We start from the raw sequence: 27,546 nt of genomic DNA on the forward strand, positions 1-27,546 counted from the left end.
CTTACAACACTCATGTATTACATACAGTCTGTTTTCCCCCTCCCCACCCCATGACCCAATACAACCAAGAATAAAGTTATACAAATTATACAAATACAAAGAGAAAGAAAAAACAAGAGCCCGTTGTCTGCGCCACATCCCACTTCTTTAATCCTGATCATTTCCCTGCTGGGATGGGTTACTTCATTTCCTTCATTCTGAAGGGATGAAAATTATGTCTGTATACCTACAAGTCTTAAAATATTTATTCTTAATGCAGGTGTATTTGTTAGGCATTGTAAGAACGAGTTTCAAGCAGCCGGAAAACTCGCTCATCTGGCATCTACCAATTCCTGTCAGTGCTGGATACCAGGGGTTTTTCTGTACATGTAGCGTAATTTGTTAAGTTTTTTAAGTCGGATAGAACAGAAAAAAAAAATTTGGTCTGTTCCTTTGCTCAAGTTATTTATAAGTGTGATTTTGGACACAAATAATTTTGAAGTCTGGAAGATACATCACCAGAATTAGCAATTGAGGTAGTTTGAAGACACGAAGTGAAATCACTAAAAATGGTGGCACCGCTGGAGCTGCCACTGGTGCAGACCAGCAGAGAGCTGGGTTCAACCGCCCAGGCTGAGTGCTGTTAGCTCCACACAGGCTTTGAACGTCCTGTTAAAGGAGCTGACATTAGTTTTATTTAAAATACCACAACCACGGTGGTGCTTAATGATCTGTTGTGGCCACAAGGGGTTGCAGACTCCAGGGGAGCAGACGATTAGTGCAGGGCACCAAAAAACAGGGAGACCACCCACCCCCATTCAGAGAAGGAGAAGCAGAAGAGACAACCCACAGAACAGTGAACCACTAAGGGGTTCTGCGGCTGAAGGATCCACACAGGTAGTGGGCTATTGGTGACGAGGTGAGGAACCCATGCAGGCTGCAGTCTGCTAGAGACTGGCTGAAGGGGTACCAGGTATCAGAAACAGGATGCTGAGGAAGCTGAAGGGTTCCTAATCGTATCAGAGGTTCGAATCTGGCGCTCAGGTTGCCAATGGTTTGGCCTGGACTCTGCGTGGTTGCGGGAGTATCAGAAGCGAATCCACGGACTGTCACTGAATGTCGATGACAAATCTGCCTTTTGTCTAAGGCAATTTCATGTAATAGGACACTTTTTTATTACACAATAAATTGAATCTTGAATCTCTTGAAGTAATGTGGGTAATTACAGGAAAGGAAGCCCAATCCAACTCGTGCATTTTCTGAGTGACTTCATTTTTATCATCTCCTCTAGTCCAATGGTGACAGAACCACTCCCACCTCTCCCAAGACTCACCTTCATGTGAGTGATTTGATCTTGCTCCCAATTAAATCGTTTCATCTGATTTTCTTCCATTTCCAGCCTGGTCTTTACATACTGGTCATAGTTACCCTGAAACAAAATTATACACGACTCAAATTTCCCAACTCGCATTGAGGGAGCACCTTCATCTCCCAAACTGTAGTCATTCAAAAGAGCGTAGCTCAGCACAACTTTCTTGAAAATAGGTCTACCTGCCATCCATGGCAAAATGAATGTGCCTCCATTTTAAAATCACAGGTCACATTTCCCATTTTAAAAATCCCATTCTCAAAGTGATGGTATCAACGCTGGGTGGGGGGAGAGAAAGCATTTTTCTTTTCCGGTACTCAGTCCTGTCCACTTTCACTCTCATCAGGAGTTGTTATCGGTAAATGCAGAGTAAAGTGAACCAGACACTGTGACTGCAGTTAAAAGACAAATGCTGGGGGACTCAGCAGGTCTCACAGCATCGACAGGTGGTAAAGGTATAGAACCGATGTTTTGGGACTGAGCCCTTCTTGAATCACCAGTTATATATCTTTACCTAAATCTAAGACCGGATTGAATTAACACATTTCGTCTCGCAGCATCCGAGTTCCTCCAGCATTTGTGTTTTTACTAGATTCAGAGTACAGCTACCCCTTCACCATCTCCATTTAGCCAGGTTTAGTGTAATCTTCTAGAACAATTCTCACTGTACAAGGTACAATGTGACAAATCCGCCCAATATGAATAGGCGAACCTTAATTTAAAAATATCTTCAAAGACTCACTGTGTAATATTTGAGCTTTCTGTTATGCAGATGAATTATATTATTGCAAACTCCGTTGAGAAAATCTTGTGAATGCGATATTAACACGAGTATCCTGGTGAACCTGAAGGCAAAACAAGACACCAAAATTTCATTCCAAAAGAGTTAGTACAGAGGGAGGGGTTTGATTATTAAGGGGGAGGGTCTTTTTTAAGAGAAATTATCTAAGTGTGTGTTTGATTGAGAATTGTAAACATTATCTTCGACTTAGATAATTTCTCTTAAAAATCTTATTTATAACTTACATTTAGTATATCTTTGTCTCATGTTTTATTGGGTTATTTACTCTCCCCCTCTTCTTTTTCTTTTCAATATTATCTTTAGATACATTATGAAAAATGTGTTAACTGTTAATTCAATCCAATCCTAGATTTAAGGCTTTGGATAAGATTAAATTAAGAATTATGGTCGTGTTTTCGATTTACAATTTCTGTATCTTATACCATTTACTAGATTATTGTGTGTTAGGTTCTTTATTAAACCCAATAAAAATATTTTAAAAAGAGTTAATTCTTTTCCCCAATTCCCAAAACCTGAGCATTCAGACATCCACTAGCAAGTTCATCGGCTTCCCATTTTGCAAGAATTGTCACACAAACACAAGGCAGCTTCTCGGTACCTGTGATCACACCTGATCTATCCCAGGCTTCATTACCTTTTCTGGGGCCATTCACCACAGCACTCAATTCCTTTATTTTTCAAAATGTAACTACTTCAAATCCCCCAGTGATCTAGTCTCTACAACACTTTATGGTGGAGAATTCCAGAGATTCACTACCATCACAAGTACCTACAAATCTCCGTTTTAAATTGCCACCACTTTCAAGGATCTATGTGCTTAGAGTAAAAACACAAAGCTGGTGAAACTCAGCAGGTCAAACAGTGTCCTTTATATAGCAAAGGTAAAAATACATAATCAACATTTTGGGTCTGCGCCCTTCATCAAGGTATGGAAAAATGAGAGCAGGCGTCCGAATAAAAGAGTAGACAGTTGCAAAGGGAAGAGGTGATAGGCGAAGAAGGGAGGGAGGGGACTGCAGCAATCAAGAGGAGGAGGGGTGTCTAAGGGAAGGGAGAAAGGAGAACTGGAAAGGGGAAGGGGGGGGGAAGGAAGAGGAGAGCAGGTTAGCAGAAAGTCGAAGTTAATGCCATCTGGTTGGAGAGTGCCCAAACAGAAAATCAAGTATTGTTCCTTGAATTTGTGGGTGGTCTTGGTGGGATAGTACACAACACCAAAGACAGACATTTAGTGTGGGGGTGTGACATAGAACCGAAATGTTGGGAGGTTTCTGTCATTGGTGCAGATGGAGCGAAGGTGCTCAGCGAAGCGATCTCCCAATCTGGGCCCAGTCTCTCTGATGTCGAGAAGGCCCAATGGGAGCACCGAATGCAATAAGTCAGTCCTGCGAATACACAATTGAAGTGTTGCTTCATTTAAAAGGCCATGGCTTGCAACCTGCAAGTCTCTCCATGCCTTAGGAGTTTGCTGTGCAAGCCCTGTCCTGATTTAACCTGCCAAAGTGCAATACCCTACACCTGTCCAAGTTAAATTCAGATGCTGTTCCTTAGCATATTTACCCAGTTGATCAGGATCCTGTTGCAAACCCCAATAACTTTTTTCCACTATACCAACAATTTTAGTCTCATCTGCAAATTTATTAACAATGCTCATGACGTTGTCATCCAAGATGTTAACAAAAATGGCAAACAGTGGATCCAACATTCCTGCAGGACACCACTGGTCACAGGCCTCCAGTCTGAATAACAGCCCTTTACCATCACTCACTCCTACCCTCAAGCTAATTCTGCATCCAAGGCCTGGTGTGAAGCGTTCAACCATGCCAGTTCACTGCTTCTCTTTTCTTCCAGTTTCTCTTCGGTGGAGGGGGTGTTCTCTCCATCTATCGCCCTGCACTGGTTCACTGTTCCCATCGAGTCTGCAATCCTCGATGTCTTGGCTACCAAACATTATCAGCTCTGCCTACTACATTGGACAGTCATAAAGCACGGTAACAGGCCATTCATCCCACAAATTCACAATGGGCATCCATGCACATTAATTCCATCTGTTGATCCCAGCCCTCTATGCTCACCAATACACAAATACTGTCACTGACCTTGCTCCCACCTCTCTCTCAAGCAGCATATTCCACGTATTCACACTCTCTCCCTCTAAATCTCTTTATCCTCATCTTAAATGTGTGTGTTCTTGCTTTATCTTTCAAAATGGAAAAAATCTCCCAAACTATACTACCTCGGTTAGGGGCATTCAACTCAGGAGACCTGACCTTCCACAAGAAATCCAAATACAATCTCTGCAAGGTCAGAAATGATACAACACTAAGTCTAGGCCCTCACCAACACAGCAACTATGGCAGGGCATGCACACTAAGAGTGGAAAGCAAAGTCTGAAGGAGTGCAACTCACTGTAATGAGTTAAACGTTGTATGCTCACTTCAAAGAGGGAACCAGCAATGAGGCAACATTCATATCAAATACTACAAACGATGTCACACCCTGCTAAGTCAAGGTGGCCTGCCAGCAGGTGAACCTGAAGTAAGTGACTACCGTAACCCGAGCAGAGTGCCCGCACAGATAACTAGTGGATGGAGTCAGACAACTTTTATCTCTCTGTACAACAAGCTAAAGTCTCCACTTGCTCAGCAAGGTCATCTTCATACCAGTACTAAAAAGCATTAATAATGGGGCTAAATGCCCTTCATCATGAAGTGTTTGGAGAGGATGGTTATAGTTTAAAAGGCAAATGCAGAGGGATATGGGCCAAATGCAATTAAGTTCTGGTGAACAACTTGATCAGCATTGCTGAGTTGGGCCAAAGGAACTGTTTTCACACGGTAAATTTATGGACTGAAACACCACCTCCAAGGACAAATCAGGAGTCATAGGGCACGTTCAGGTGGCCAAAATACCCCGACGTAAAGCCACATGTACTACCCCCATGCGGCTGTCGGGAGACCATCTGAAAGAGCAGGAGGTGCCTCTGAGATGCACTTTCCAACCCTCCTATAAGAGGGATAATCGCTGGAGCACTGAAGTCCCCCTAGGCACCTGAATGCAGCCACCTAAAAGCGGCTACTAAGGGGATGACAATCAGCTGGTGACCGCCTGACAGCCCCCTACCCCCCCCCCCCGCAGGATGTCAAGGGCGGGACGTCCGGCGTCGGCCGCCCCGCGCCAGCTGCCCCAACCCTGACATCCCAAAGGGACAGGAGCCAGAGTGCACTCCGAGGCGCCTCCCGTGCAGCTGTCCTTTTCAGGTGGCCAGCGCTGCACTTTTAGCCCTGCCACCTGAACGAACATTCCACAGGTCTGAATCTGCTTCTGCAGCCGCATTCTTGGCAGAGAATGCACCTGAAAGCGGCTATTAAGAAGCCTTCAGTACCCTCTCCAACTTGTAACCTATACTTTTTCATTAGGCTCTAACCTATCAGACATTTGTCCTTTCCAACACTCCCTCACGAGAACCTTAGAACTAGACGGCACCTCTTGTCAACCACGATTCCCGTTCCCGTATTCTACTCTATTTACCCAGTCTCAGACGGACAAACCTATCCATAACCTCACGCAAGAGGTCCCTAAACACTTTCCATATCACTTCTATGCGTTTTCCCAAGAACATCTGATCCCTATTTATTTTCCCAAATTTTTTTTCCTTGCAGTTGGGTATCCCATACTTTGGACACTGCAGGCATCAGCACACTTGAAATGCAATGGGATAGCCCTGTCCTGGGAGAACCGCATCTTATGTTCACGGTCTCGCCTCTGCCTGGTAAGTATTTACTCCAAGTCTGCCCAGCATTACACATTGTCACTAATGCAACCTGCATCATCTTTCATTGAAGCACCTTCACACAAGATCTGCAGGGAAATAACAAACTCAACTTACGATTTCAGTTCTTCCTCCAGCCACACACACGCATCCAGATCAAGATGATTGGTGGGCTCATCCAACAGCAGCATGAAGGGTTTAATGAACAACGCCCTGGAACATGGTAAAAAGCATAGCAATTAGCAATGATGGATTGCAGATAGTGAACTAACAAATGGTTCAGTGTTTTCAACTTGCACCATGGTTACACCACCTTCACACCATACCATTCAGGTGGTGTGAGAAGAGGAGACACTGAGGTCCATGGTAATATCATTCCCACATCCTTTCTAAATTCAAATTAATGGTACTGGAATAAACATTGTAATTCACACGACCCTCTAGGTTGATTTAACATTGAATGCAATGTTGACATTCATTTCTATAGGAATAGGATACAAGACCAGGGATGTGATGTGAGAGCTTAGAAGGCACTGGTGAGACTTCACTTGGAGCCCAGGTACAGTTTTGGGCTCCTTATTTAAGGAAGGATGTGCTAGCATTGGAGAGGGGTCAGAGAAGAGTCACAAGAATGATTCCTGCTGTTCTGTATGCACTCACACAATTAAGACTCGGAGACATGCTGCTTTCTCATCCTTTACTTCTATTAGACTAACATGGCTACTGACACACAAGGTTATATATGGAAGGTGACATCATACACTCATCAGTAATTATAAAAGGTAAAGTATTTAATAATAATCAGGACACAATCCTTAAAAGGTGGTGGTCTTTCTCTTTTGGACCGTCTTGGTGTGGTTTGCTGTGTGGGTCTTTGCTTGGGACCTGTAGTCGGGTCAGCGGTCAAGTCGGCGGCAACTGCCCGCCTTTGTTGCCTCCTGGCTGCCTCAGATACTGGACTCCTCAGCTCCGTGGCCATCTCTGCCCCCACCCACCCCCCCACCCCGGTCTGAGGGGTGGGGTAGTCAGGGGAGGCCACAGCAGGTCTGGTTCCACTTCCTCCAGTTCATGAGGAAGTTCATGGACCTTAGTGTCAGTTAATGCATGTAAATGGTCCATGTGTTGCTTCTACAATCTGTCCCCTACTAGAACAGGGGCTCAATTTTTGTAAGATTACCTTTACCACCCATGGATCTTTGTATTGTCTATAATCTTGTACCAGAACTGTCTTGCCCACTTCCAATGTTCTTCCCATGGATCTTTGCATTGTCTATAATCTTGTACCAGAACTGTCTTGCCCACTTCCAATGTTCTTCCCATGGATCTTTGTATTCTCTATAATCTTGTACCAGAACTGTCTTGCCCACTTCCAATGTTCTTCCCATGGATCTTTGCATTGTCTATAATCTTGTACCAGAACTGTCTTGCCCACTTCCAATGTACTTCCCACGGATCTTTGTATTCTCTATAATCTTGTACCAGAACTGTCTTGCCCACTTCCAATGTTCTTCCCACGGATCTTTGTATTCTCTATAATCTTGTACCAGAACTGTCTTGCCCATTTCCAATGTTCTTTCCACGGATCTTTGTATTCTCTATAATCTTGTACCAGAACTGTCTTGCCCACTTCCAATGTTCTTCCCACGGATCTTTGTATTCTCTATAATCTTGTACCAGAACTGTCTTGCCCACTTCCAATGTTCTTCCCATGGATCTTTGTATTCTCTATAATCTTGTACCAGAACTGTCTTGCCCACTTCCAATGTTCTTCCCATGGATCTTTGTAATGTCTATAATCTTGTACCAGAACTGTCTTGCCCACTTCCAATCTTCTAGCTGAGGTTTGTGATGATGCTGTTTTGTTTTCTTTGTTTGTTTTTTGGTTTTTTTTTTAAAACAATCAGAGACCCAGATCTGGATGAACTGTGGGCAGCCTGGTCCGCAGGTTGCGGCCAAACATTAGTTCTACTGGGGTGCACTTTGTGGTAGAATGCGGCGTGTTTCTGTACCCCAATAGGAAATCTGCAATTTTGTGTGATAGGTGATAGGGTACAGACAAAATATCTCATATTGTTGTCACCCATAATATTTTTTTTTAATGTTCAAATGTAAATTGAGGCCCATTGTCCATAAGTAATTCATGAAGCAACCCGTAAGTGGCAAAGATAGCTCGTAGACAGTCAATCGTGGGATCTGCTTTCGTGTTATTCAGCTGTGAAACTACTCGCAATTTGGAGTGTGCGTCCACAGCTGTTAGGAAAGTTGCACCCATGAATGCTCCAGTGAAGTCTACATATATCTGATGCCCAGGGTTTGGATGGTCATTTCCGTGGGTTTACTTCGGCTTGCAGCATTTTTGGCTGCATTGACTGACATATTTTGCATTCTCTCACTGTTGTTTCAATGTCTCTGTCTATGGAGGGCCACCAAACATGCATCCAGGCCAGTGCCTTCATTCGGACCATTCCCGGATGGTTGTGGTGCAGTTCTGATAACATGGTAGTTTGGCATTTGGCTGGAATAATTGTACGGGTAACCCATAGTAAACATCCTTCTTCAACTGATAGTTCATAGTGGTGTGTGTGGTAAGGCTTTAGATCTTCTGGGATGACTTCAGATTCAGGCCACCCATTAAGGGTGAAGTATAGGATTTTGCTTAATGTTGCCTCTTTTTGGGTTGCCTTTCTGATCATCTGGGCTGTAACAGGCAATTGTTGAAGTTGATGGTTGCCGACTCTGCTGTCCATTTAATAATTTCTTCTCGTTGTTATGTCTCGGTAGCGGTATGCGTGATAAGGCATCTGTCTGGCTGTTGAGTGTTCTTGGTTTATACGCCACTAGTAGCATGGACCATCTTTGAATTGTGGCTGCAGCTAATACTGGTCTACCTTTGTGTGGCCCCAGAATTAAACTAAGAGGCTTGTTGTCTGTGATCAAGGTGAATTTTCTTCCATAAAGATATTGATGGATTTTTCTTTTTAAAAAAACTGCAAAAATTGTCAATCCTTTTTCTGGTCGGGCGTAATTGTGTTCGCTTGTGGTTAATGTTCGCGACCTTTTTCTGTGATTTGGGATAGTACCGCTCCTAGTCCCACTGGTGAAGAATCCATGGCGAGTGTTACTTCTTTACTAGGGTCATAGTGGATCAGCACCTTATTTGTTGACGTTAGTATTTCCTTTAGTTGATCCACTGTGTTTTTAGTTTCGGTGTTCCAATACCATGTTTGATCTTTCTGGTGTAATTGGTACGGCGGGCTGCGTAGTGTAGACATATTAGGGATATGTTTTCAGTAGTGATGAGCAAGTCCTAGAAAGGGCGGTAATTCTGATTTTTTGGAATTAATTCACACCCCTTTGTTGTCGATTGCAAACCCAAGGTATGTTACTGAGGGGTGCATGAAGATTTGTCCTTTCATAATCATATATTAGCCTGCTGTAGTCTGGTTAAACCTTTTGAAGGTTTTGTACGTATTCACTGCCGTTTCGGACCGTGATGATGATATCATCTAGGTAACATGTAGTCATTTGGGTCATTGTTGCTTGAAAAAAAAACAGGTGGTGTTGAAATTCAGTAAAAGCATCTGTGTATTGGTGAATAGTCCCAGATGGGGATTGATTGTCACATATTCCCTTGATTTTTTTTGTCCAATTCCTATCTGTTGATATGCTCGTGACAAATCTAATTTTGTGAATTTTTGCCCTCCGTTTTAGTGCTTGGAACAATTCTTCTGCCATTTCAGAGCTGCAGACCTCCACAATATTGTGGGCTACGCAGTAGTGGTTAAACTGTTCTATGTCATTATCCCAACTTTCTTCTACTTCACTGAATTCCCTACACTTTCTCTCCACCATCTTAGCGTGCTTTTGCCTTGATCTGTTGGTGGAAATTTGTTGGGGTTGTTAGGTAATCACTTTCTACCTTTATTCTGTTGTTTTCCTTCTTACACTTGGTGCAAGTAGTATGTGTAGTTTGTTTCCTTCCTGCTGTTCTGTATGCACTCACACAATTAAGACTCGGAGACATGAAGCTTTCTCATCCTTTACTTCTATTAGACTAACATGGCTACTGACACACAGGACTAAATATGGAAGAGTGACATCATGACGTGGGTGTCATGATGTCCAGCAGAGGGCAGGATTCTTCCCAACACCTGGAATGAATGGATTAGTATATGAGGAATGTTTGACGGCTCTCAGTTGTACTGTGGGAAAATAAAGGAATGGGAAAACTTTAAAAGGCATCAAAGGACAATTAAACAAGAAATAAGGAAAGGAAAGAAGGATTCTGAAGGTAAATTAGCACAAAAATAAAAACAGATACGAAACATTTTATAAATATAAAAAGCAGAAGAGAGTGGCTAGAGTCAACACAAGTCGCTTGGAAGATGAGAAAGGGAGATTGATATTGAGTAATGAGGAAATGGCCAAGGCATTGAACAAATATTTTTTGTCAGTCTTCATGGTGGAAGACACATCCAGCCTGCCAAAGAGTGGTGATAGGGATGCGAAGTCCTCGATAAAATAATTGTTACAAAAGAGATAGCGATAAGCAAACTAATAAAACTGAAAGCGGACAAATCCCCTGGTCCTGATGGGATGCATCCCAGGGTACTGAAGGAAATGGCAGGAGTTATAGTCGATGCATTGTAGTCATTTACCAAGATTCTCTGCATTCTGGGCTGGTCCCAGCAGATTGGAAGACAGCAAATGTCATGCCATTTTTTAGAAAGGAATGTAGGCAGAAGACAGGTAACTATTGGCCAGTTAAACGTCTGTAGTTGGGAAGATGCTTGAAGCGGTTATGAAATAGTGAGACATTTAGAACAAAGAACATTTAGAACAGCAGTGAGTTGCAGCATGGATTCAGAAAGGACAGGTCTTGTTTGACAAACTTGCTGTCTTTGAGGATATAATGGGTGCTATAGATAGAGGGAACAGGTTGATGATGTATATTTGGATTTCCAGAAGGCATTGGATAAGGTGCCGCACAAAAGACATCAATAAGATACAGATGAATGGAGTGGGGGGGGGGGGGGGGAGTATATGGGCATGGATTGAGGATTGGTTAACTGACAGAAGGCAGAGTTGGGATAAATGGGTGTTTTTCTGATTGACAGACAGTGGTAAGTGGGGGGGGGGGGGGGCGCAGGGGTCAGTGCTGGGCCCACAGCTGTTCACCATTCACAGTGATGATGTGGAAGAGGGGACAGAGGGTCGTGTAGCCAAGTTTGCGGATGATACTAAACTGAGTGGAAAAGCAAATTGGACAGAGGATGTGGAGAGGCTGCAGAAGGTTATAGTTAAGTTAGGTGAGTGGGGAAAGGTCTGGTAGATGGAGTACAACGTTAGTAAATGCAAGATCATCCACTTTGGCAGGAAAAATAGAAGAGCCGATTATTATTTAAATGGTGAAAAACTGCAGCATGCTATAGTGCAGAAGGATTTGTGCATGAATCACAAAAAATTGGGTTGCAGGTTCAACAGGTTATTAAGAAAGCAAATGAAATGCTGGCCTTCATCACTAGAGGAATTAAATTCAAGAGCAGAAGTGGGGGGGGGTCCATGCTGCAACTGTACAAGGTACTGGTGAGGCTGCACCTGGAGTACTGCGTGCACTTCTCATCTCCATACTTGAAGGATAGACTGGCCTTGGAGGCCAGGTTGATTCCAGAGATGAGGGGGTTGACCTATGAGGAGAGACTAAATCGTCAGGGATTATACTCATTTGAATTCAGAAGAATGAGAGGAAATCTTATAGGAGCATATAAAATTATGAAAAGGAAAGATAAGATGGAAACAAGAAAATGGTTTCCTCTGGTAGGCGAGACCAGAACTAGGGGACACAGCCTCAAGATTTAGGGGAGTAGATTCAAAACTGAGATGAGGAAAAACTTTTTCCCAAAGTAGTGAATCTATGGAATTCTCAACCCAGGGAAGCAGTTGAGGCAACTTCATTAAACATATTTAAGGTTCAGATAGATTTTTACATAAAAAAGGAATTAATGGATATGGGGAAAAGGCAGAGTTGAGTCAATGATCAGATCAGCCGTGATCTCATTGAATGGCGGAGCAGCCTCGATGGGCCGGGTGGCCAATTCCTGTTCCTATTTCTTATGTTCTTATGTACTCCTTGGCATTCAAAAGGAGGAACTTCAAAGAAGCATTTCCTATGCTAAAAAGCCTGGACAGAATAGATGTGGCAAAGTTGTTTCCCATGGCCGTGGAGTCCAGGACAAGAGAGCAAAACTTAAAAATTGAAGGGTGTCCACTTAGAACAGAGATGCAGAGGAATTTCTTTAACAAGAAGGTAGTGAACTTCAAATTTGCTGCCTCAGGCCAGGTTGTTGTGTGTGTTTCGGGCAGAGATTGATAGGTATCTTAATAGTCAAGGTATCAAAGATTATAGGGAGAAGGCAGGAGAGTGGGGCTGAGTGGGAAATGGATCAGCTCCTGATGGAATAGCAGGGCAGACTCCACAGGTCAAAGAGCCTACTTCTAGGCCAAAATCTTATGGCCTTTTATCGACATGAACAAAGGGTTGTCAATTAAAAATCAGGAGCTGGATAAGGTTACCTGGCCCCTCAACTCTGTTGTTTAATAAGATGAAAGGTGATGTAATTCTAAACTCAATTAGGAGAAACTGCACAAGACTGGAGCATAGGCTTCCAACGGTCAAATGCTGCCCATCCCCATTACACATCAATTCAAATTCCAACAAGCGCTTTAGAGTTGAGTGGAACCAACTTTTTTTTTTAAAAATTAACACATCACAAATTGTTTTGAATTGAACAAGCAGTTTATATGCTTTTGAACTTCATGACTGAGGGAGGAACACTAGCCACAACACCAGTCTGGGATGTTAAAGGATCTTTCACAACTGGAAAGCCTGGATTCAATGACAGTTAATCAACACACACATGGAGCAATGTGCCCCTCACCAACTGCAACCTCGTTCTCATCTAATGTCAGTGGCCTTTCCCTCTCCTCATCAAAAAACCTACCTCTGCCATTGTTTCCACAAGGTTGAGGAAGACCAGAGCCACACGACCGTTAGAGAAAGATTTATGCCTCATCTATCTTAGATGGGCTACCCGAGCCTTTGAGGCACCAAGTCTCAATCCCTCCTTTCCTTTACCTGGCAAGTGCCACTCTCATTCTCCAGCCTCCACTGAAATCCTTCATCTTCTTCCGCTGCATGGCGGGCGAAAACCCAAGACCGTGCAGAATCCGCGATGCTCGCACTTCTGCCTTGTCTGCATCTAATTCTTCCAGGCGCTCGTAGATTTGTAGAAGCTTCTCACATTCAGCTGGATAGGTCGGGAAAGGAAAGAAACATTGAATCTCAAAAAGTCACACTGGATGACAAGTAATCCCAATTATGATCCCACTAGGGTTAGCACGATACTATTGTAATGCCAGCAACCCAGGTTCAAATCCGGTGTTGTAAGGAAGTTTGTACTGTTACAAGCCCAGAGGACCCCAAAACCCAGCAGCAATAGATATTCACCAAGAAACCTAATGGGTTTCTTAAACCCTAAACCTTTCACTCTAAAGGTACCTAATCTAAGTAGAAGGAGCCTACTCATATTTACTCTAGACCCCCTCAATTTTGTAAACCTCTATCAAATCTCCCCTTATTCTATGTAAAGTCCTAATCTTTCCCTGTACCTCAACTCCTGAGACCCAGTAAATTTTCTCTGCACTCCTTTGATCTTACTGACATCCTTCCTGTAGTTTGGCAACCAGAACTCCACACAATACTTCAAATTTGGCCTCACCAATATCTTAAAACAATTGACTCCTGTACTCAATACTTTGATTTATGAAGGCTAAGATGCCAAAAGCTTTCTTTATAACCCTGATTATCTATGACACCAATTTCAAGCATTATAACATGTATTCATGTCATAAATAAAATTTTAATTTTATATTTTGGGATAACCGACGAGTTGGTATTTAAACATGCACAGCAAAAGGCTAATCATCTGACAGACTGATACCTTCTGAATGTTAGCGGCTATGTCAAGGCTGCATAGCACATGAACTCGTCTCACCACAACATGATGACTATATCACTATGCCAGGGAGCTCTTGGAGCTTGGATTCGGGTCATGGAATTTGTTTAAACAGGTGGCCAGTCTATGCAGAAAAGTTCTGAGTGGTAACTGCCAACGTCCGGTGTTGCTGACAGTCACAAAGACTTAAAAACGGTTTGAAAATATTTGCCCTGGCTGAACATGTTACACTTCTGTACCTGCCCAGCACTGAAGCCACATGAAATTTACTGCCTCATGGCCATCAACTCCCCAAGATTCTTTCTTCCACAATATAGAGGCAACTTGCTGTATCCAATTAACTTATCAGCATAACTTTGGGTTGCAAAAGGAAGCCAGAGCATCTAAGGGATACTTGTGGAATGAGTTGCCAGATGAAGTGGTGAATGTGGACTCCAATTTGGCATTTAAGAAAAATTTGGATACAGGGTTGGGAGAGGTATAAAGGATTGGGACCATAAAAATAACAGTTCAGAACTGTCTCGATGGGCCAAAGGGACTGTTATATTGCTATAGATTTCTATGGTTCCAGGTGTAATGACAGAGCATGCTCTGCACAAGGCAGTATCCAATGTCAGGACTGAACCCAGTTCACTGCAGCTAAAGAGACAGCAGCATTATCTGCTGTGCCACTTTGCTGTCAAGTCCTACATTAATGTCAGGTCAACATTTTTCCCTACAGATGCCATGTGACCTGCTGAGTGCAGTCAACAATTTGTTTTAGACATACAGCGCTACAACAGGCCCTTCGGGCTCACAACCCCATGCTGCTCAAATTCACCTTATTTACCCTGGTACGTTTTGAACGTTGGGAGAAAACTTGAGCGCCTGGAGCAAACCTACACCAATAACAGGCGAATGTACAAACTCCTTACAGACAGTGCCAGGTTTGAACCCAAATTGCTGCACTATAACAGCGTTGCACTGCTACGCTAACTGTTCTGCCCATTTTAGATTTCTTTGATTCAACTTTTATCATAACCAACACAAAATTTGGAGCAAAAGCCAAAAGGTAGTTACAATCTTCATGGGCCAGGCGCTCTGCCTCTTTCTCCAACTGGACACGCTCCTTATCAACCTCAATCACACAATCCAGCGGAGTTTTGTCACTTGGCGGCATTTCTCGTGTCAGGTGGTAAATGTCGATGTGTTCTGGTATTGGCAACTCCCGTTGACCCAGAGCAGATAGCAGCATGGATTTGCCTGCAAGGGAGAGAGAGGTCAACATTAGCAAAGTGCAAAATCTGCTTTGTATAAATGACTTGGAGAAAGAAGTTTGCAGATGATACAAAGGTTAGAGGGGTTGTTGATAGCAAATTTGTCATTGGTCACATCAGGGTATTGTCCAGGATACAAAAAAGTGGCAGATGGAGTTCAATCCAGTTAAGTATGAAGTGATGCACTTTGGAAAGTGGAACGTGAATGTGGAGCAAGCGGTTAAGGCAGGATTCGTAACAGTGTGGAAGAACAGAGATCTTGGGGTCCAGGTCCACAGATCCTTCAAGGTTGCTACACAAGTAGGGTGGATAAGAAGCCATATGGTATATTGGTGTTGATTATAGTTAGAGGAAAGTGTTAGTCATGAAGTTAATGTTGGAGGTCTATAAAAATGTGGTTGGAGCATACCTAGAGCATTGCATTCAGTTCTGGTTGCCCCATTATAGGAAGAATGTAGGAGTCTCAGAGAGGGAGCAGTGGAGATGTAGAAGGATGTTGACTGGATTGAAGAATGTGTCATGAAGCAAGGTTGATTGAGCTAAGGGTTTTTTCTTTGGAGCAACAAAAGACAAGAGGTAACTTAGAGGGATACAAGATTGAGGGGCATAGACAGACAAGTCCCTGCAGTGCATTGCATGGGGTAGTGATGGAGACTGCTACATAAGTGACATTCAAAAGACTGACAGGTACACGTATGTGATAGAGGTGGGGAAGGATTAGATAGTTGTGAAGTAGTTTTACATAGGTCGGCACAATACCGTGGGCTGAAGGGCCTGTACGGTGTTGTGATGTCCTATCCTAAACTGGCAAATCTGTCGCTCCCTTTGGGAACAAGGTTCACAAGCTCTGGGAGATCTGAAAAAGTAACTCTAGCTTTATTTATTGGGTTTCAGTTTCAATTGACAAGTTTCAGATGCCGACGTCTCAATTATTACATATTTCACCCCCAGCATGGCCAAAGACTTGATTCAATGACTTTGGAGGTTCCTACAAATCACATACATGCTGCACCATTGTAGCCAGGCACATAGTGGAGTCCATTATGGAAAAGACCACAGCCTTTTCCCAAAAGGTTGTTGACACATTGCAGCAAAGACCCTGTAACAAACCAACTTGGAAACTGCTGGATTTGAAAACTCTATAAAATAGAGATGAGCAACCTTGAATTCAGCAATGCTATTGAGCTTCAGACTTACAAAAACTTTCCAGGAACTTGTCCCAACTTTCTGACCAACTATGATCTTACCTGTGCCATTGAGACCAATCAGTCCATAACGGCGGCCAGTATTCAGCTCCAGTTTGGTGTCACTCAGTAGCTCCTGACCATGGAACGTAAGCGATAGGTTAATAATATGAATGTCTGTACTGTTAGGATGAGAGGCCAGTACCCCTGTGACTGCCCGAGCTGCTGCTTTCTTCAGCTCAAACTCATCCAACTCATTGATAATCTGCGCCAAATCTGTAAAAAGAGAAGTTGCATTACAAGACATGGAGGAGTGCTGTTAACCAAGGAAGGTTAAGGCCTAAAGCTCCTGGAGGATTCAAAACTGGTTGATGAGTTGGCAGTTAATTCTTAAAGAATTGGGCACTTGCACGTTTTAAAATGGCATCATGTTAGATTTTTGAGTAGCCATCGAGTTCAACAGGTCTATGCCCCCTTGCTCTTCTTTCCCCCTTAACATATCCCTCAACTTCTTTCTCTCTGAACCAGCTTCACCACCAGTTCCCACAGTAGCAAGTGCCACTTTCCCAGTACTCTGGATTTAAGCTCTGATGAATTGCGTATTGGAATTTGTGATAACATTGAAGACTCTTAGTTCAGACCATTGCAAAAGGGCAGCGCAGATGGCGTAGCGGTTAGCACAATACAATTACAGCGCTAACAATCAGGACCAGAGTTCAAATCCTGCACTGACTGTAAAGAATTTGCACGTTATCCCAGAGTCTACGTGGGTTTTCCCTCGGGGACCCCAGTTTCCTCCCACCGTTTGAAACATACCGGGATTGTAGGTTAATTGGGCGGGATGGGTTCATGGGCCAAAATGGCCTGTTACTGTGAATTATGTCTAAAAAAAAATTAAAGTTTGAAATCTTTAGGATCCCTCAACACCCTTCAAACTTTAAAATCCATTCATCTTTTCAAAAAGGGTGTTCTGGCTGCTGTGAAGTAGCTCGGTGGTTACATTACTGCATGTAGCCACAGCCAGAGACAGGTTCAAATCCAACGTGGAAAATGTGGAATTGCTGCACTGAAATTAATCTAGAATTAAGCAGCTGGAAGTATATTTTTAATTTTTGAAATATAAATTTATGAATTGCTGCTATGTTCCAAATGAAGTGACCCAAAGTACCACAGAATATCCAAAAGGAAAATATTGCACATGCTGAAAGATGGATGGATTCCTATTTTTATGGAAACATTAGACCAAGCATCAACAACTCATACTCTTCCAGACTCATTTTCAACAGCAATAATTATTGTGATACCAGAAGATAGAGATCCTTTAAAACCTTCATCGTATTTTACAAAATACTTGCCAAAATATTGATGAATAGAATTACTAAATTATAGCCCAAATTAATAAACATGGATCATACAGGATTTGTGAAAAAGAAACAATTGACAGACAACATGGCTATCTATATTCATTAGTATTATACATTTAGCACAAAAAAAAGGAAAGATGAGGGTAGGAATAGCCCTAAATGCAGAAGAAGCATTTGATAGATCTGAGTGGGACTTATTGTTTAAAATCCTAAATAAATTTGGGTTTGGTCAAACTTTTATACACTAGATCAAGGCCCTATATAATAATTCTAAAGCGAAAGTGCCCCGTAGAAACTGATGGACAAATGTCTGCTCCATTTCAATTGGCAAGGTTTAGCAGACAAGGCTGTCCCTAATCCCTAGCTGTTTATTTTAGCTATAGACCCACTAGCAGAGGTAATTAGAAGTGATTTAGAAATTAAGGGGTTGAAGGTCTGTCAGGAAGAGAATAAAATGAGTTTATTTGCAGATGGCGTATTAATATATCTGACAGAACCGGAGACTTCATTACGGAAATTACATCCAAATCTGTAAGAATATGGTAAGATTTCAGGTTATAAAATAACTTGGGACAAAAGTGAAATTATGCCCCTTACACAAGGAAATTATAGCCTTTGTTGGCCAAAAGAGGTAATTAAATATTTAAGGATCCCGATATATAATAATATAAACAATTTACATAAACGGAATTTCTCATCATTACTTAAAAAAGTTGAAAACGATTTTTTTTTTAAAATGGACAACCTCCCAATAATGTTAGTAGGATGAAGATGAATATTTTTCCCACAAACACAATATATTTTTTAAACCTCACCAATACTATTACCACAAAAGTTTTTTCAAGAATTAAATAAACATACAAGAAAAGGTAAAATGTCAAGATTTTCTATAGAAAGATTAATGTGGAAATATGAATCAGGATGTTTACAACTTCCTAACTTTAAGAATTATTATCAAGTGGCTCAAATGCTATTACTTGCTTCTTTTTTGAGGGATCAGGAAAATCGGCATGGGTCAAAATAGAGTTGGATAAAATAGGGAAAATAGCAGAGGAATTTATACACAAATGGGATTCAAAGTTAATAACTGGCACAGAAGAAGCACATTGTTAAAACATTTGATTATTACTTGAAATAAAATAAAGAACAAAATTGGAACAGAAAGTATATCACCTAAGAACACTTTTTTTAATTAATTTTTTTTTCCACACTATAAACCATATTGACCAAGATACATACAGACATTTTTTCTCTTGAATATATAGTATCATTTTCTCCCCCTTTTCCCCCCTCCCTCCCTCATCCCCCTCCCCATTTATTTGAAGTTCAATCTATAAGATACATTAAACCCGTTAAACAATGTTGTCACTCAATAAAAATAAACAAGAAATTTTACTGAGTCACATCTGTTCGTTGTCTTCTCCTTCTGTCATTTTAGGTGATGGAGGTTCATGGTAGGATTTCTCTATTGTGTTTCATGTATGGCTCCCATATTTGTTCAAATATTATAATATTATTTCTTAAATTATGTTATTTTTTTTCTAATTTAATACATTTATTCATTTCTATGTACCATTGTTGTATTCTAAAAGTTATCTTCTAATTTCCAGGCTGACATAATACATTTTTTTGCTACAGCTAGGGCTATCCTAACAAATCTTTTTTGTGCTCCATACAAATCGAGTCCAAATTCTTTGTTTTTTATATTACTTAGGAGGAAGATCTCTGGGTTTTTTGGTATATTGCTTTTTGTGATTTTATTTAATATCTGGTTTAGATCTTCCCAAAATTTTTTCACTTTCTAACATGTCCAAATTGCATGAATTGTTGTTCCCGTTTCCTTTTTACAGCGAAAACATCTGTCTGATACTGTTGGGTCCCATTTATTTAACTTTTGAGGTGTGGTGTATAGCCTGTGTATCCAGTTATATTGTATCATGCGTAACCTCATGTTTATTGTATTTCTCATAGTTCCAGAGCATAGCTTCTCCCACGTTTCATTCTTTATCTTTATGTTTAGATCTTGTTCCCATTTTTGTTTAGGTTTACCGTTTGTTTCCTCGTTCTCCTTTTCTTGCAGTTTGATGTACATGTTTGTTACAAATTTTTTAATTATCATTGTGTCTGTAATCACATATTCAAAATTGCTTCCTTCTGGTAACCTCAGACTGTTTCCCAATTTGTCCTTCAAGTAGGTTTTCAGTTGGTGGTTTGCAAACATTGTATCGTGAGCTATATATTTATCCTTCATTTGTTCAAAGGATAATAATTTATTTCCCGAAAAACAATTTTCTATTCTTTTGATCCCTTTTCTCTCCCATTCTCTGAAGGAAAGGTTATCTATTGTGAAAGGGATTAGTTGATTTTGCGTCAATATTAGTTTTGGTAGTTGGTAATTTGTTTTATTCCTTTCTACGTGAATCTTCTTCCGAATGTTGAGCAGATGATGCAATACTGGTGAATTCCTACGTTGCACCAATTTTTCATCCCATTTATATAGCATATGTTCAGGTATCTTCTCCCCTATTTTATCTAGTTCTAATCTCGTCCAATCTGGTTTTTTCCCTTGTTTGATAAAAATCTGATAGGTATCTTAATTGTGCGACTCTACAATAATTCTTAAAGTTTGGTAGTTGTAAGCCTCCTTGTTTGTACCATTCTGTTAATTTATCTAGTGCTATCCTCGGTTCCCCCCTTTCCATAAGAATTTCCTTATTATTTTCTTTAGGTCCTTGAAGAATTTCTCTGTTAGGTGAATTGGTAATGACTGAAATAGGTATTGTATCCTTGGGAAAATGTTCATTTTAATACAGTTTATCCTTCCTATCAGTGTTAGTGGTAAGTCTTTCCAATGCTCTAAGTCGTCTTGGAATTTTTTCATTAATGGATGATAATTGAGTTTATATAGATGGCCGAGATTTTTATTTAGTTGTATACCTAGGTATCGCATTGCTTGTGTTTGCCATCAAAATGGTGATTCTTTCTTAAACTTTCTGAAATCCACATTATTCATTGGCATTGCTTCACTTTTATTTGCGCTGATCTTGTTCCCCGATACTTCTCCATATTCCTTCAATTTCCTATGTAATTGACGTGGACATTTACCCCCTCCATAAATCTTCGTCCGCAAAGCCAAGCCAAAGAAGATTATAAGGTCATCTGCAAATAGACTGATTTTATATTACTTCTCTTTTATTTTTATCCCTCTTATTTTATTTTCTGTATTTATCAGTTCTGCTAGTGGTTCTATAGCTAACGCGAACAGTGAGGGAGATAGTGGACATCCCTGCCTTGTTGATCTGCTTAAGTTAAATTGTTTTGATATATATCCATTTACTGTCACTTTTGCCAATGGCCCCTTATATAATGCTTTAATCCAATTAATATATTTCTCTGGTAGGCTGAATTTTTGTAGTACTTTGAATAAATAATTCCATCCTACTCTGTCAAAGGCCTTCTCTGCGTCTAAAGCAACCGCTACTGTTGGAGTTTTGTTTCCTTCTACTGCTTGAATTAAGTTAATAAATTTACAGATATTGTCCGTTGTTCGTCTTTTTATAATAAATCCAGTTTGATCTAGTTTTACTATTTTTGGTACATAGTCGGCCAATCTGTTTGCTAATAGTTTAGCTATTATCTTATAATCTGTGTTAAGTAGAGATAATGGTCTATATGACGCTGGTGTTAGTGGATCTTTCCCTGTCTTTGGTATTATTGTAATTATTGCTGTTTTGCATGAATCTGGTATGCTTTGTGTTTTATCAATCTGGTTGATTACTTCCAGGAGGGGAGGAATTAATAAGTCTTTAAATGTTTTATGGAATTCTATTGGGAATCCATCCTCTCCTGGTGTTATTGTTCTGTAGTTTTTTTAATATCTCCTGTAATTCTTCTATTTCAAATGGTTTTATTAATTTATTTTGCTCCTCTGTTTGTAATTTTGGTAGTTCAATTTTAGTTAGAAATTCATCTATTTTGTCTTCTTTCCCTTCGTTTTCAGTTTGATATAGTTGCTCATAGAATTCCCTGAATTTTTCATTGATCTCCGTTGGATTATATGTAATTTGTTTGTCCTTTTTCCTTAATGCCAATACCATTCTTTTAGTTTGTTCTGTCTTAAGCTGCCACGCTAGAATTTTGTGCGTTTTTTCTCCTAGCTCATAATATTTGTTTTGTCTTCATTATGTTCTTCTCCACCTTATATGTTTGTAGTGTTTCATATTTTATTTTTTTATCTGCCAATTCTCTTCTTTTAGTTGTATCTTCCTTCACTGCTAATTCTTTTTCTGTATTTGTTATTTCCCTTTCCAACTGTTCTGTTTCCCGATTGTAGTCCTTCTTCATCTTAGTTACATAACTTATTATTTGCCCTCTGATGAACGCTTTCATTGCATCCCATAGTATAAACTTATCTTTCACTGATTCCGTATTTATTTCAAACTACATTTTAATTTGTCATTCAATGAATTCTCTAAAATCCTGCCTTTTAAGTAGCATGGAGTTTAATCTCCATCTATACATTCTTGGTGGGAAGTCCTCTAACTCTATTGTCAATATCAGGGGTGAGTGGTCCGATAATATTCTACCTTTATATTCTGTTTTTCTAACTGTCTTGCATGCGAGCTGATAACAGGAATAGGTCTATCCTTGAGTATGTTTTATGTCTACCCGAATAATATGAATATTCCTTTTCCTCTGGGTGTTGTTTCCTCCATATATCCAAAAGTTGAATTTCTTGTATCAATTTAATTATAAATTTGGTTACTTTGTTCTTTCTGTTAGTTTTTTTTCCAGTTTTATCCATGTTTGAGTCCAAATTAAGGTTAAAATCCCCTCCTATTCGTATGTTCCCTTGCGTATCTGCTATCTTCAAAAAGATATCTTGCATAAATTTTTGATCTTCTTCATTAGGTGAATATACATTGAGTAAATTCCAAAATTCTGAATATATCTGACATTTTATCATTACATATCTCCTGCTGGATCTATTATTTCTATTTTGATTGGTACATTTTTATTGATTAATATAGCTACTCCTTTGGCTTTTGAATTATACGACGCTGCTGTTACATGTCCTATCCAATCTCTCTTTAATTTCTTGTGTTCCACTTCAGTTAGATGTGTTTCTTGTACGAATGCTATATTAATTTTTTCTTTTTTCTGTAAATTTAACAGTTTCTTCCTTTTGATTTGGTTATGTATTCCATTAATATTTAAATTCATATAGTTCAACATAGTCATTTCATACTTTGTTTATTTTTCCTTTCCGTTTCCTCATCACCACCTTCCCTTCCTATCCATTTCTGCTTTCTTTTTTTGAACACATTATAAGACAACATTTCTAAAACATAAAATATTTCCACTATTCTCCTATCTAAAATTCCTTTAACCCCAATAGTCCCTCCCATTTCTGAGTTGCCCTTTGTCCCTTGTCGGGCAACCACATCTCCCCTCTCCATTTGGATTTGCGAATCCGCTCGCAAGCGTCAACTGATTTTGCAGTGACTGTTATTCTTCCCCACCCAGCCCCCCCCAGAAAAGATTTTAATCTTCATATATAACAAAGGTCACTCTCTTAATTCGCTCCTTACTTCCTTTCTTCCCTTTCTTAGTTCTTATATATACTCTTTTTTATACACACACACACACACACACACACACACACACATATATATATATATACCTACATACACACATACATATAGTTCGTGGTCATTTTTGTTCTTCATCTTTCTGTCTGTTTTGTAGTTGTTCTGCAAATTTTCGTGCTTCTTCCGGATCCGAGAATAGTTTGCTTTGCTGCCCCGGGATAACTATTTTAAGTACTGCTGGGTATTTTAACATAAATTTATAATCTTTTTTCCATAGGGTCGTTTTTGCTGCATTAAACTCCTTCCTCTTCTTCAGGAGTTCAAAACTTATATCTGGATAGAAAAATTTTTTTTGACCCTTGTATTCCAGTGGTTTTTTGTCTTCTCTTATTTTCCTCATTGCTTTCTCCAATATATTTTCTCTTTTTGTATATCTTAGGAATTTTACTAGAATGGATCTTGGTTTTTGTTGTGGTTGTGGTTTAGGGGCTAATGTTCTGTGTGCCTTTTCTATTTCCATTTCTTCCTGTAATTCTGGTCTTCCTTGGACCCTGGGGATCCATTCTTTTATAAATTCTTTCATACTTTTGCCTTCTTCATCTTCCTTAAGGCCCACTATCTTTATATTGTTTCTTCTATTATAATTTTCCATTATATTTATCTTCTGAGCTAACAGCTCCTGTGTTTCTTTAACTTTTTTATCAGATTCTTCTAATTTCTTTTTTAAGTCATCTACTTCCATTTCTACGACTGTTTCTCGTTCTTCCACCTTGTCCACTCTTCTTCCTATATCTGTCATGATCATCTCTATTCTATTCATTTTTTCTTCTGTACTTTTTATTCTTCTTTTTATTTCACTGAATTCTTGTGATTGCCATTCTTTTACTGTTTCCATATATTCTTTAAAAAAAATATATCCATGTACTTGCCCTTCCCTTCATCTTCCATTTCTCCCTCCTCTTCTTCTGAGTCCACTCCAGGATCTGTGTCCTTTACCTCTGTCTCTTCTGGTTCTCTTGTTGGGTTGTTTGTTTTATTTTGTTGGGTATTTTTGTTCTTCTTATTTTTATTAGAAGTGTCTTGGTGTTGGTCTTCTTCCTCTGGGTTGGTCATTTGTTGTTTCTTTGATTTCCTATTTTTATTCTCTTCCTTCTTGTTCCCGTTATTTTCTATGTTCTCCCGTTGAGAGTCTTGCTGTCATGTTATACTCATCTGTTTCGGCTGTGGAGATTTACTCCTCAGCTGGTCCCCCCTCCCGTCGGTGTTGTTTTTGTCTTGTGCATCGCGCATGCGTGAATCCTCGCGTATGCTCAGTTGCGCACTTTTGTTTGGCTCCATTAGCCATCTTTGTAGTCCTGAGTTCGGGGTTTCCACTGACCTCAGGGAGCAGGCTTCTCTCTCCAGGGTGGGCTTCCTCGTCCCGGTAAGGCCTTCACCTTCCTCTTCCGACATCCTTCCTTCTTCTTTTCTTCCTGTTGTTTTTGGTTTTTCTTTCTTTGCTGCCATTTTCTCCATACTTTCACTTTGTTATGGTTTCTATGTTAGTGACTTTGTTTTTTCTCTACCTTTTTTTTAAACTTTTCTGGAGAGGGCTGGAATTCCCCTACCGGCCACTACTCCATCACATGACTCCTCCACCTAAGAACACTTTGATTCAAAATAATCTCATACCTTTTAGTAAAGATAAAAATGTTTATATATTTGATTTCATAATGGAATTAAAAATGTAGAAGGTTGTTATGAACAACTAAGTAATAAATATGGAATAACCCAGAATAAACTTTCTTGCTATCTTCAATTGAGAGGATATCTGCAGGAAAAGTTAGGTCCAACAATGTTCTTACCAGCTTGTGAGCTGGAAATTCTTCACAGGAGAGGTAATACTAAGAAATTTATCTCTGCAATACCTTTGATTACAAGCAGGCACTATTAAACAGGAAGTCCATAAATCTAGACAGAAATGGGAGCCAGATCTGAATATCACAACTGATGAATAAAGGTGATCAGATTCTTTGTCAAGATTGTATGACAAATACTAGAAATGTAACCCATAGATTAGTTCAATAATTATCTGCATCAATTATAGTTAATGCTGCAAAAATTGAATAAAATGAAATCAGATTTATCAGATCAATGTTTTAGATGCGGTGAAGAGATAATCTTTTTATACTGGACTTGGTCATGTTCCAAAGTAAGGTCTTTTTGGGTAGACTTCGGAAATTTTTTAGAACAGATTACTGGTACCATATTTCCATAAAATCTAGACCTATTTTTATTAGGAAATAGAGAAGCAACAAGACCCAAGTTAAAGTTATCATGTTATCAAGTGAAATTTATTAAAATAGCATTAGCGGTGGCAAGGAAGTGCATTGCAGTGACTTGGAAATCCGATGCATATTGAGGTATGGAGAGATGGAATGCAGAAATTGAAAGTTGAACTCCTTTGGAGAAAAATTACAGATAATTTAATAAATAAATATCCTGCCCTCTTTTTTTGTAAAACAAATTTGGAACCCATAGATGCAAAGTTTAGGGGTAGATATATAAAAATGTTCTTCCAGCCTCGAGACCTGTACTTCCAGTCTTCTTCTCCAAGGTTGTACAAACACTATGGGTTTCCAGTGTGTGAACCGACCCTTCGTGCAATCCAGGAAACTATTTTTCTTTCTTTTCTATATTTTATATAATTTTTTTCTTTTTGTATTTCTGAGTGGGGGGTATAAGAAGGGAGGGAGGGAGGGGAGGGCAAGGGTGGAGTAAACCGAGCATGTAATCATTGCAATTTTAAATTCAAATCAATATTTGTTTATTTGAAAGTTTATTAATTACATGTACGGAAAAAAAAATTTAATAACATTTTCAAAATGCCAAGACACATTTGATTCAATCATTTCAGGGAAGGATATTCTGTCACCTTTACTTGTATGCAACTCAGATCCAAAGGGCAGTTGAGTCATTACACTGAAATAAATGAGCCAGTTCAATACAGGGCAATTTGAGATGGGAAGTAAATGGCAGCCTGGCTACTAACAATTTCCTGCAAACAAACCTTTTCCTAATATTTGTGAACCTTAATTCCAGTATAATGGAGGCTCTTCCGACCAGACTCCCTACCTGCATCATGCCTAGAAGATCCATTGATCTGTGGCCTTTCAGAATTCTCCACTTCGTCTGTGCCAACGTCACCATTTTCCTCAGTGGCTTTAGGCCTTCGCTGACGAGCCTTTGCAGCTTCCTTCTTCTTAGCTGCCTTTTTTTTGGCCAGATCAGAAGGCATTGCACCTGCTGGTTTGTGTTACAGAGGGTGCAGAATCTGCCAAGAAAGAAAGTGTTTTGTTTTTAATATTAGGCCTTTCACTCAACTTGTCAGAAATCTCTGTGCCACGTTAGGGACACAGAATGATTCAAGATAGTTCACCACTGAAACAATCTGTGGCCCCAACACTGGTGAAGCTGAAACAGTCCTTTACCTGATCCTGTCCTGAGATTCCAGCTCCTCATCAATAACCAAGACACTGCCTGCACCCTGGTCATAATCTCTTCACACTGCTACCTTTAGGCAGAAGGTACAGAAGCCTGAAGTCCAGCACCTCTAGATGCAAGAACGGTTCTTTCCCCCCCCCCCCCACCAGCTCTCAAGCTCTTAAACCTCCCCAACCATAAAAAATTCTGGAACCAAATGGTCTGAATGTACTACTGAAACATCACTTATTTTTGCATCAGAAAGTAAAAGGGAACCAACTTCGTGCAAATTTTGGACCCTTCAAGGAAACCCGACCTATTGCTCCAACACACAGGCCATTTGAGCGGATCACATGATACGAGTGGAATAAGAACCCCAGAGGGTCTAAGATCAAATAGCAAAGAGAGCATGAAAAAACAGTTAAAATATTTCCTAGTGCATGAAAAAACAGTTAAAATATTTCCTAGTGGTGTGGGAAGAAACTACGAAGAAAGTGACAAAGAAAAATAAAGTGGCCACAAATAAAAAGCAAGGATTCAATTCCAAAAATAGGGGACTGAATCGAGGAGCCTCGTGAAGAAGAAAATGGTGCGGCCGCCTCGAGGACCGTGGAAGACGCTGGCCAGTCTACACAGTCAACAGAGCATGCCCAGGAGAGTCAAGGCCTAGATCAGCAAGCAGGCGGTAGGAGCCCTATGAAATGGCATGGGGAGAGGAGACTCGAGAACACCTCCCCCCCCCCCCACCCCCACGA

At 40.2% G+C, this 27,546-nt stretch overlaps 1 protein-coding gene across 2 annotated transcripts in view; it reads right to left on the bottom strand.

Moving 5' to 3' along the window:
* LOC138755883 (ATP-binding cassette sub-family F member 2) overlaps nucleotides 1-26,664 on the bottom strand; it is a 74,323-nt gene extending 47,659 nt beyond the window's left edge. For both annotated transcript variants that reach the window (XM_069922641.1, XM_069922640.1), the window contains exons 1-7: nucleotides 26,444-26,664; nucleotides 16,438-16,650; nucleotides 14,994-15,176; nucleotides 13,055-13,226; nucleotides 6,037-6,132; nucleotides 2,091-2,193; nucleotides 1,313-1,408 (exon numbers count right to left, since the gene is read on the bottom strand). In XM_069922641.1, coding sequence (XP_069778742.1) covers nucleotides 1,313-1,408; nucleotides 2,091-2,193; nucleotides 6,037-6,132; nucleotides 13,055-13,226; nucleotides 14,994-15,176; nucleotides 16,438-16,650; nucleotides 26,444-26,606 — 1,026 coding nt within the window. In that variant the 5' untranslated portion in view covers nucleotides 26,607-26,664. The remainder of the gene's footprint in view (nucleotides 1-1,312; nucleotides 1,409-2,090; nucleotides 2,194-6,036; nucleotides 6,133-13,054; nucleotides 13,227-14,993; nucleotides 15,177-16,437; nucleotides 16,651-26,443) is intronic.
* Nucleotides 26,665-27,546: the final 882 nt, after the last annotated feature.

This window comes from Narcine bancroftii, chromosome 2 (genome assembly GCF_036971445.1).
Source record: "Narcine bancroftii isolate sNarBan1 chromosome 2, sNarBan1.hap1, whole genome shotgun sequence".
In the NCBI taxonomy this organism is placed as follows: Eukaryota; Metazoa; Chordata; class Chondrichthyes; order Torpediniformes; family Narcinidae; genus Narcine; species Narcine bancroftii.